At 33.3% G+C, this 11,793-nt stretch overlaps 1 protein-coding gene across 2 annotated transcripts; it reads right to left on the bottom strand.

Annotated features, from left to right (window-relative positions):
* Positions 1-366: 366 nt before the first annotated feature.
* LOC120083747 lies at positions 367-3,848 on the bottom strand. 2 transcript variants are annotated; one of them, XM_039039604.1, is made up of 2 exons: positions 2,621-3,848; positions 367-835 (listed from the first exon to the last, which is right to left on the bottom strand). In XM_039039604.1, exon 1 carries the CDS (start codon positions 3,741-3,743, stop codon positions 2,622-2,624), a length of 1,122 nt encoding a protein of 373 aa, XP_038895532.1. In that variant the 5' UTR covers positions 3,744-3,848; the 3' UTR covers positions 367-835; position 2,621. The 2 variants fall into 2 exon arrangements, with proteins under 2 accessions (XP_038895532.1, XP_038895531.1); XM_039039603.1 differs by having other exon boundaries at positions 367-839; positions 2,621-3,846.
* Positions 3,849-11,793: the final 7,945 nt, after the last annotated feature.

Here is an 11,793-nt window from a genome sequence, read left to right as displayed (position 1 = left end):
GATAAAGAGAATACTTGTTCCAAAGTCATTTTTACGCGACAAACAATAAAGGAAATGAGTAACTCTCATAGTTCAAGAAAAAAATTATACTACAGTAATATTTCCCCTTATTAATTAGCTCACCAAGAATAAACTTGTATTATTAACATTGAAATTTGAGGTTAAATCTTTTCACCCTACGGATTAGAAAAAATGGTCACTTCCACATCTTAAATTCACAAATTCACATACTCAAAACACATCTTTGAGAGATTTACCTTAGCTTTCACCATTGATGATTAGTCCAAATCTTTGGAGACTTTGCCAAAGAAAGAGGGGGGTGGAAATCCTCATAAATTCAAAAGCTACATGTTCTAAATTCAAATATAATTTACTGAAATATGAATTTATAGTATAACAAATTCTACCCAAAAAAAGGAATGTAATGCTAGAACAAGAAATCTAATCACAACTTCTGTTTCTGAACTTCGACCATTATTACAATTTTGCATAGTCAGTCCTAACTTCTACAATACAACCAACAATTTTCAAGAGAATCAAAACAAAACCATATATAAATCCAAAAGAACCTACAATAAATAAAGCAACCATATGTGTCTGTAAAAACTTCTATTTCAAACATAAATTTCCACAAACTCTCTCTGGATGCCTATCTTCAACCACCATTTTGTTTCATTTTGTTCAAACACTCAGTAGCTTTGCCAGATGAGCAGTCCATGGTGGGTGGATAAATATTTGAGTTTTGATGTAAAATCTCATCTTCTCACAGAAGAATTTGATTATTTCCTTCAATAATTGCTTCCCCGTATAATCCAAGCCGCAGGTTCTCTGCTTACTGGCTGTGTCAATGATTTGAAAATTTATGGTTCTATGTCAATTTATGAGATCAAAAGCATTAAAATAATCAAATATGTTCTCATCTCATAGCAACAAATAAGTGAGAAGAAACCACTTGAGCTACTAATTTCTTCCCTAATTAAGATACTTTGAACTCAAAAGAGAGTCAACCCAAGAATCAATTAGCTTAAGGCTTGTTTTCTTGTTGTTGTTTTTTTTTTTTTGATATCCATGAGTGTCCAGGCCAGCTTACGCGCACCTCGACTGATCCTTACGATATTTGGATGTTAAGAAAACTCGTAGGCTATAAATCCTAGGTAGGTAGCCACCATGAATTAAACCCTAATCTCTTAAGGGGATGTTCTCTTATTTATCACTAGGTCAACCCAAGATTATTTGCCATTTGTTTTTTTAAAAAAATAGTTCTATTCTATCAAAAGTTACAATAATACTATTGACGTTTCACAAATGTTTCAAAATCACTCTTAAAGCTTGATGTTTCATAAACGTTTCAAAACTACTCTTAAAATATAAATTTGAGAATTTCAAACAAAAATTGGGACATGAAACGACTTAGAACAGAAAGTCGGATTGCCACACTAGCACAAGTCCTGATTTCGATAGGAAATTTGGAAGGATTTCTAGTTCAAAGGTAGTTTTGAAACCTTCCTATAAAGTCGACAGAAATATTGCAACTTCTAAAACAATAGAGGTATTTTTTGAAAAAATTGGCAAAGCCAAGGGGTGTTTTTTATAATTTAGCCTAAAAATAACAGTGTGTTTTAATAAAATAAGAAACATATTTTAGTAAAATAAGAAACATGGAATGAAAACATTATGGATCGGGTCTCCCTGTGCATCATCCTAAGTCTTACAAGATAATCTTGCCAAGGCACCATGAAAAAGAGAAAAAGGCAGGGGTATTTTTATCTTGACTAAAGGCAGAAAATAGATATTTTTTTAAAAAATAGAAATCATAACTTTTGAAAGAATACAAAGACATACAAGAAACCAAGCCTGAAAACCCCCTCAAAGAAACAGAGTCCAACTAACTAAAATGTTGCCTAAAGAGTAGTTACAAAAGGTCTTTGAAATCAAAGCCCAAAAGGAGACAAAACTTTATCAAGGACCACACATCACTAGGTCCCCCTCCAACCCTCTAAACATTCAATTATTCCTCTCCCCACAAAACCCATAACAAGGCACAAACTCCAGCTTCCCAAAGAAAACTAAGAGATTCGTGGCTTCCCAATTCAATATCTGGTTATCCATCAAGGCGATCACGAGAATGGATGAAGGAAACTAACAGTTTCCCTATGCCATTACTCTATTTGGAAACTCAAACGCAAGCCAGAACACGACCAAAACAAACAAATATAGGAATGCAACTGAGAAAACAGTATCAGCCTAAACCCTGCTCCTAAAATGGTGGTTTTAGCACTACCAACAATGGCGATACTTAAAACTTCAAACAAGTTTCTCCGAGTTTGACCTACATCAAGCTCCAAGAGATGCTATGACATGAATAAACATTGCTAGAACTGAATTGATTATAATAGATCATTAAACTTTTTTATCATATATTAGTTTCCCTAAGATGTTTAATCAAGATCTACCTCATTTCTTCCACTACTCTCAAGTACCATATTCCCAAATTCATTGACATGATTCACAACACAACAGAGAACCACTTCCTCAGCAGTCTATGAAATCAAACCATGTCTTATTCATTTCAGTAAAAAAGAATGCAGAACAACAAAGAACATCCCTAAAGCAACATTACCTCATGTTGGCACTGGCTTCTGCAGCAATGCCGTCAAGTAAACCTCTCCATTCTTCAACCCACCAGAGTCGGTCTTATTCGCCGTTGCCCACTTGACCTTCCGGTACCCCAATTTGGTAATCAAAGGAGAGTAAACTTTATCAAGATCCAGCCCTTTGCTGAAGAAATGATCAAACCAAAGGTAACCCCCAACTCTCAACACTCTATCCACATCATAGAACAAAAACTCCATTGATTTCACAGGAATCCACCGGTTCACAGCATGGCCACACCGAACCAGATCCATCACCCCATCAAAAATTGGCAATCGTTGCTGCAGCGGCACGTGCAAAGGCACCAATCCCCTAAGCGCCGCAACCTCATTGTACGGCGCACCAAGGTTCATAGTCGTAGTGACCATAGTAACATTGTAGAGCTTCATTCTAGCAGCAAAAGTGGCGGTTCCACCGCCAATATCAAGTCCAAGACGAACAACAGAGTTAGCCGCCTTCGCAATCTGCAGTAATTGAGGGATTGGAAGGTCCAATTCCGTCTTGAAGGTCATAAACTTGGTGATTTCATGAGAAGGATCGAACCCTAGATTCGGATTCAATCGATTCAAACAGCCAAAACCCTTACAAGAATATTTCCCCCAAATAATATTGGATTCCGGAAGTGAAGAAGCAAAGGGATTTTGAGGCAAAGAAGAAGAGGGTTTTTGTGGGGTTTTGGCAAAGCACCGCCGACGAGGAAGTGGATGACACCCACGAAGAATCAAAGCCTCAGCAACATCAGAATCAGAAGGGCAACTCGAAAATGGAGTGTAATTCATAAACTTATGAAGAAGCTCAGGGTTACTATGACAGGATGAAGCAATTGGGGAAAATTGAGAGTACAGAACGAGATCTGAAGGAATAGAGAGTTTGGTTTTCGATGTGGAAGCCGCCGCCGTTGGATGGAGGCGCGTGAGGTGGTTGATGGTGGCGCGAATGGTCTGAAGCTGCCGGATTAGATGATCTGGAACCGGCTGTGAAACAGGGGATTTTGTGGATTGAAGCGTAGAGGAGAGATGATAAAGAGAAAGAATATTGGTGGCCACCATGGCAACAAGAAGAAGCAAATTCAAGCCCATTGTGAAACCCATAACACAGAATTTTTCGTCTCTCTGCTTTTTTCACACACTGATCTTCCACTCTATGGAGCTTCTCACTGCCATGGCTTTCACAGACAAATGACAAATCACTACAGAGAGATCTATGATCCGCTGCGGCGCCTTCTACGATATTAGTTTGATTGTATGTCGTTCCACCGTTGGATCGTATACTACGCCAACGAGATCGGGATCGGACGGTGAGGAAGTGGGTTATAATGGGGACAGCGAGAGGAGACATTTGCATGTTGTTGTATTTAATATGATTAATTTGTCTGTTAATTTTTCTTGGTTTTTTTTTCTTCTTGTTGCTGCACAAATAAAAAATTAATTAATTAATTATTGGAAATAAAATATTGAAAGGCTTTGTTTAAAGAAACACGGAGGCACGTAAATTTAGGGTAACTTGTTACTTGTCTTTAAAGCAAATCTCATGCAGATTTGAGATTTCTGTTTATTTATTTATTTATTATCATGTATAAATTATAATATAATATTATTTAAATATAATGTCATAATAAAGGGTTGAAATAAGTGGTGGAAGTGTGAGAAGAATTTGGGACTGTGGAAGTTTTTAAGGATATTTTGTTTTAAAAAATGAATATCATTATTAACGGAAATTATGAGTAACCCCCTGTGCCCTTTATGCAGGAAATTTGATGAGACAATGGGAATTTGCTCTTTTGTTAAGAAAACTTGGCTTTTGACCATTTCTGAGGTTGCAGGGCTGGGTGGAGCGCGTTGGATGGTTCAGTCTTTTTGAGTCCGATATGCTTGGAGACGCCATTACAACTCTCTAGATCTTGTGAAATTACCAAAATACTATTAATTTGAGTGGGGAAAAGTGTTCTATCGATCATATTCAAGCAAAGTCAACACTTACATCAACGATGATGGTGTTGGTGCAAGCTCTAAGTTGCATTCTCCCCTTATGTAGAATCCGAAGAGTCATGGTGCCTAAACTCCTCTTAAGTGGGGCACTTGGAAATTAAATGTGGACGCCTCATGGAACTCAAAGTTGTCTTGCGGCAGGCTTGATTGGATGGTTCTTGACTCTCTTGGTTTCTCAATTTATGCGGGTTATAAGGAAGTTACCCGCAAGTGGGTGACAAAATTCTTGGAAGCCCAGGAGATTGCCATTACCCATGCTACGACTAGATTTGAGGATTCTTTTCTGCAGCATTGTTCTTCCATCCATTTCGAAAGACTTTGGGGGCTTTTCGGATTTTCTCCGATGGTTGTTGAACATTGTATATGAGGGCTTTGTTGCTTCGATTTGATCTAGTTGTTCAATGAATTCCCTTTCCAAGGAAAAAAATAGTAATTTAAATATGTGTAAATAATTATAATTCAATATGTGTATATTATAATTTAATACTTTTAACTCTACTCAACAAGATAGAAATTATATTCTTAAAAGAATAAGAGAGAAATTATCATTACAAGGCAAAGATGATCCTCCGACGTTTAAAATAACTATCAGAAATAATTAGTCCATTAGAAGTTCATTGTCACTCCCGACGTTGGATAGCCCATCGGGAGATACCCCATAAATTTTAGAATCCAGATCTGCAAATCAATTTCAACATTTTAGGATTCTCTTCCTTCTCATCGTCGCACCTGATCTCTGTTATCTTCCTCGTTGATGCGCCTGTCCTCAACGATCATTAGTCGATTGCATAAATCGTCTATCGCTAGTCGATTCTATCTGTTGTCACCATTAGTCTGTTTTTGTCGTCTGTTCGATTCACTGGCCAACTTTGTTGGTTCGTCTTCTCTTCCTATTTGATGTTTTTTAATGATGTTTTTATGATTCTTGTGTTTGATCTATGGTCATCTGAGCATTTGAGGATTCGCTTGTTCATTTGAGCATTTGAGAATTTGTTTGTTCATTTGAGCATTTGAGGATTTTTTTTATTTTTTCTCATAATACATCTGAATTGAAAAGTTGTTAGCAATTGTTTTTTATTTGACAACATAGAATTGAATGGTTTAAAAACTAAAAACAGTAGGATGAATCAATAGATGTGACTTTGCATAGATTTATTATTTATGACTTCCACCAAATTAATTCCATTAATGAAAAAATCATTAATATTAAAAAAAGAGAGACCATTCCTATTTATGAATTACTTCATTGAGAAGTCTTTATCTTTTCTAAAATATAATTATAAAGTTTTGAAAGTATATTTGTCATGGTTATAAAGTATCTCCAGTATATCCTAACTACTTAATTAATTAAGTTTATATTTTTAAGTCAAGTGACAATGTGACTTAAAAAAGACTCAAAGTTAAAGCATATATAAGTCTCTAATAATTTTTGTATATTTATTGGTCATAAGTTAACCACTATTCATTATCTAAATAATACATCTTATAATTTGTTTTGGACTACAAGTTGGGTCAGAAAAGATTTGTTTTTAAAGATAAATAAAGAATTGATAAAATTTAGAAATAAGTTGTCGATGGAGTATAGAGAAGGAGTATCCCAATTTTTAGATGTGGCAATGATTCCAGACGGACAAGATGCCCATACAATAATTGTGTGAATTCAATGTATTGCTATCATGCAGTTACGACACTACAAGAAATAATGTAAATGATAGCTAACGAAAAAGGCTATAATAGACCTTTTATAGTTTTTTATAGTCTTTTTCGAAAGTCCTAACAGTCTATGTTATTAAAAGTTCAGGGCTTTTTATAACCTTTTTTTGTTAGTTATACTATATTGAATATCATTAAATACCTTAAAAATATAGCATATTTACCTTGCTATAGAAATATACTATAGCATTACTTATCAAAGCTATAGTAAGTTTCTTTAACTAATAAAAAGAGCTATTATAACTTTGTAATAACATTTTCTTGAGGCTATTATAAGTTTTTTATGTCATTTGTATGTACTATTATGGGATTTTTATATTTTTTTTCTTCATGTTACTAAAAGTTTTTATAGCCTTTTATTGTCAATCATTTATTACCAATTAGTATTTCTTTTCTTACAAAATCTAAATGATAGCTACAAAGCACACATGGGTTATATATATATATTATATATATCATGATATTTAAAATTTAGGAAGTCTTATCTCATAATTAAAATTTTGTCATTCATTACATAACACATTTAAGTAGTGTCTAATACAATGAAAGAAAGTCACGAAGTAATTCCTACAAAGTGAGTAGACAAAATACAAGATTCACTAAGATTTGAAAATTAAAGTACCGAGTACAAAATTCAAGGACCATATTGAAGCGTTGTGTCTATCATATGCAAAGCCCATTCCATCCACTTACAAAAACAATTAAAAAAAAACAAGCATAAATTTCTTCACTCATCAAAGTTATAAACTAAAAGCTTATTGAATCAAAATGTTCAAAAGGATCAAAGTCATCTAAACCATCCGAGTTTTGTAGGAAGGATAAATTTGAAAAAGGTTTGACAAATGATCATAATACAATAACTTGTTTAGATAACAAAACTAAAATGTTATCTTAAACAATCTAAGAAAATAAGGGGTTGTTAGAAAAATTCCTCTTCAAACAATTCTTGAACTATGTTTCTATAATTAAGAACGATTTTCTTTCTTAAAAGAAACAAGCACAAAAAACATGGTCCAACCAACATCGAGGACAAACAAATTAAAGATATGAACACTAACTGTATGTTGTCACAATTTGTAAATGTTCATATATTTATACTAATGACCGATGAAGTTTCTTTTAAAAGCTTGAACTACTTGATAGGATTCCCTATCAATTTACTAAATTCACAAGAAAAATTCAGCACGTTCCTTTTATATTTGCATATGGCTAAACAAACTAGATTGCCAAGTCTTGGGTCAAGGAATTGAATTATAAAAGTATAAATACCTGTCTCCCCACCTAAAAGTATAAATAACAACTAGTACAAACAGTTAAGTAAAACTTGATATATTCACTGAAAATACGCCATAAAACACAATATGGAAAACAGAATGTTGAATAAAACCATAACAACTTAAATGAAAACCAAATTCACTCTATATTTTTCTAAAGATTGGAAGTCATTACCATATGACTTGTTCTTTGATGAAAAATGCCCCCTTTCACGATCTTCTAACTCATCATTAATATTCCTACTTTGTAATTCATCGTGGGTATCTTGTTCTTCCTTTCTACATACATCATTAATGACAAGTATTTAGAGACTTAAGAATCTTGGAAGAAAAAACAACAATCTATCCAAGGAAACAGTCAAATAGCTTGGTTGATAATCGAGCAAGAAAAATTTTGAACCCATGATTTAGTCCATGCAAGAATACAAAACTCAATCAAAGTTCACAAGAATCACATCCAAAAAGTAAAACTCACCTAAACATGCCATCATTAGAATTCTGTAAAGCTCAAAAGTTGTCTTCAATTACCCACTTGAAAGACGTTCTAAGTCTATTAAAATGACCAAAACAAACAAAGGAATTAATCAACTTCCATCATTCAACAAACCCAAGTTTCCAATTCAAGATTAGTAGAGTATATTTCGTGCATAATTTTTGTACAAAAGTACCTTTTCACTCAAACGGATCACTCAATCTTCATACTTGAAAGAAAACTAAGAACAACTTGAAAATAATCTTTTAAGAAGAAATGATATTCGAAAAATCAGACAGAGAAAACATCATAGCAAAAGAAAAAAAAAAATAATTTCACTCAAACGGATCAAATTGTGAAAATTTAGAATAAGTGTACCAGAGTTCCAAACTATTAAAAGAAATTAAGAAACAAATTTTGGACAATATGCCCCAACACCATAACTCAACCAGCGGAACTACAACCAAAAAGGATAACAAAAGAAAATTGCAGTGTACCCACTGGAAACCAAGATAGAATCTTAACAAACCACAAAACTTTTCTCACTTCTATGTAGTAGTGGTTGAGAAAAAACAAAAAACAAAAAGTTAATCTTTAGAAACTTTCATAATTAACTCTACCACTATACCAATAGAACTTTCCATCTAAAAAACAGTAAAAAATTTATAAATTGAAGGAACCATAGTGACAGTCACTTCAAGTTTCAGAATACATAAAAGTCAAAATAAAGACAAAGTGGAAATTAAACTTTTAAGACTTACAAATTAAGTGCAGGGCATGATAGTGGCTCTCCATGTCGTACTTGACTTTGATATCGGAAATTAACCACTAAAGATAAATTTTTTATAAGAATTAAATTGAGCTAACTTTTAGAAACTAATTACACAAGTAATAATAATTTTAAATACTAAAGACACAATTTGATCTCACTACCTTTTTTTTGCCCAACCTTTAATAGGCTATATACTAAATCACATATAGCCAAATCGCGGGCACTAAATATTGTTTAGAAAGAAACAAGAGCATCTACTAACTTCTTAATTCTTCAAAAAAAAATAATAATAATAATAAATAAATAAATAAATAATAAACATCAACCAATTAATAGAAAAAAGACAAGTATGAAAAAAGAAACTCAAATTGAAATAAGTACCTTGTATATGGGGTCTTCCAACTTGCCTTTGTTGAATTAGAAACAAGAAGTTGTTAATCCTTCATGAAGGAAGTATGATAATTTTTAATTTGAAGCTATAAACTCTTAAGCTTGGACCAGTACAACTTCAAGTTGAATTGTGTAGTTGGGAATTTAATTCCAGAAAGTACTACCTCGAAAAAATAGTATAAGGAGAGAATCTTCTATAAAGCTTTGGTCTTCTTCGATTTATCGTATAGGGCTAAGCCCTCCTTCAATAAGATTCCGTCTAGTGCCTATCTTGCATGCCAAACTATAACAAAGGTTCAAAGAAGGTGTCAATCCAACTTAAAAGTAAATAATTGAGAATGAATAGTTACTCAATTTGTTAGTATCAACCAAATAGGAGAGACACTTGAGTATTACACTTTTTCTTCCTACAATTTACGCCTACTGGATGCAGTTATAAATGATATTTGTTTTCATTAAAGTGTCACTTATAAATTTAAATTTTAAAGAGAACCAAACATTACAATTCTACTCATACACACAAAAATCAGTCACAAAGAATTTTTTTAGAAATACACATTATTTACAGTAGAGATAAGCATAACAACCCTGATAACTTGTAGAATTACAAGTTGTTGTCTCTCAAAAGTTGGAACAATTAGGGTTTTTAATGATAAAATCTCATCATTCTCAGAGGAAACGCATGGAATTACTCTAACACTACTAAACTTGTACGAAATGATGTTTATTGCTAAAAGTTGCGTCACTAACGTATATTATTGCAGGATTTATACAAAGATTCTAAGTGTCGCAGGCGAAGAATATCAGGCGGCTGACCAGGGTATGGAATTTAATGCTGCCTCATCATTAAGCTGGTGAAGAGCAACACCTATAAATAGATGAAATCCCACCAGAAGAAGGGTAATCAACTCATTGTATATAATTCCAAAAACCAGAAAGACTTAGAGCTTTGTTGCTGCTACAAGAAGAACACAAAGGGAAAAGAACCATCTCCATCGTTGATCAAGGAATGAAGGAGACCTACTCGAGAGAGAATTCTCCTCCATTTCTTCCACAAGTTGGTTGTACACGAATTAAGCCAAAGAGGACAAGAGATTGTACTTTGCGGCTTGGTTCTTTTCTTTTCATCTCAATTCCATTCTCCTCATCTCATTCGATTAAGTATTGATATTGTAAAGACAATCTGGTTCTTTATGAATTCATATATTTGATCAACTACACTTTGCTATTGTTCATTTCTCACTTAGATGCATTTATGACTTCACACAAGTTCAATTTCTAAACGCTTAAGCCAATATAATTACTTGGTTAAAGTTATTTTAGCTTGAATTATTCGAGAGAATAAGCAAGTAAGCATTAAGTCAAAACGCCTGGTACATCTAGAGATATAGACATTAGTGTTTCATTACTTTATGTGATTAACGCATGCATCCTATAGATAGGAATTTGTGTGGCATTCTCATTGAGAAGCGCTGAATAAAAATTAAGCAGAAACCTAACGCACCTACACATACTTGAATTATAAGCAAGTAAATTTCATTTCCATCCACACCACATTTTCGCACGTGTACATCTCACTTAGATCAATGCATACCACTTTCATTGAGCACCATTTTTACATGAATCCCTGTCTTCTACTTGACCTTTTGCATCTTCTTGTACGCACATAGTAAACTTAAAGTAAATAAAACTCATTTAGCATTTACTTAGGATCCTTCTACATTAACTACAATGCAAACCCTGCATTAGCTTTGACCTAAATCCCTAAGTTCGACCCTAGACTTACCAGGAACCTGAATTAGATTTATACTTGGATCCAATTCAGGAAAACTTGAACGCATAAGGAGGAGTGTCACACATCCTTGCACGCATCACTAGCGCTCATCAACACATCACTCATACTTTCACTTGCACCATATTTTTCTACTTTCTTCACACAATATACTCTTAAGTTTGCATCACGAGGAACATGAACAAATTCATAGGTTTAATTATAGCAAGACAATCATAAAAAAATAATTTTTATATATAATACATTTCTTGGTCTTTTGGCTAAGATCAAATGTATATTATGTTCTTATCAACTGACAAGTCAAATTCAATATGAAAATCAAGAGACAACTACATTAAACAAAATGGAAAAAGATTACAATAATTTATCCTTTTTGTTAATTGCAGTGGCTTTTACCCTTCTCCTTTCCTGTCCACCATAATCATCAAGTATTCAATGAGAAGTGATATCAAGAGCTATAATCTATTTGTAATAAGGTGTAATGGTAGTGGTAGTGATATTGCTATTCACTTAGCTAAAAACCTTCTTCAAGTTACTCAAATGCAATCTTATATAGAAATTTTGTCAAACAGTTGGTATGCAGGAAAAGAATGTTCGAAATTGATCCTTAATTGCCTCTTTGGATGGGCAATACGACTATTCTTCCCTCAAACAAAAAAGAAGCAAAATAATCTTCAAAATATAAACTTTTTAAAAAATTTTAGAACACAAAAAGCTTTTGAAGACAAAAGTTACCTATT

The sequence above is a fragment of the Benincasa hispida genome, chromosome 8 (assembly GCF_009727055.1).
Source record: "Benincasa hispida cultivar B227 chromosome 8, ASM972705v1, whole genome shotgun sequence".
In the NCBI taxonomy this organism is placed as follows: Eukaryota; Viridiplantae; Streptophyta; class Magnoliopsida; order Cucurbitales; family Cucurbitaceae; genus Benincasa; species Benincasa hispida.
Note: the sequence above shows the minus strand (reverse complement) of the source record. Positions and strands in the feature narration are given on the sequence as shown.

Bases quoted from the DNA above. Each gene is read 5' to 3' on its own strand.
- LOC120083747 (XM_039039604.1), bottom strand. From the start codon at position 3,743: ATGGGTTTCACAATGGGCTTGAATTTGCTTCTTCTTGTTGCCATGGTG.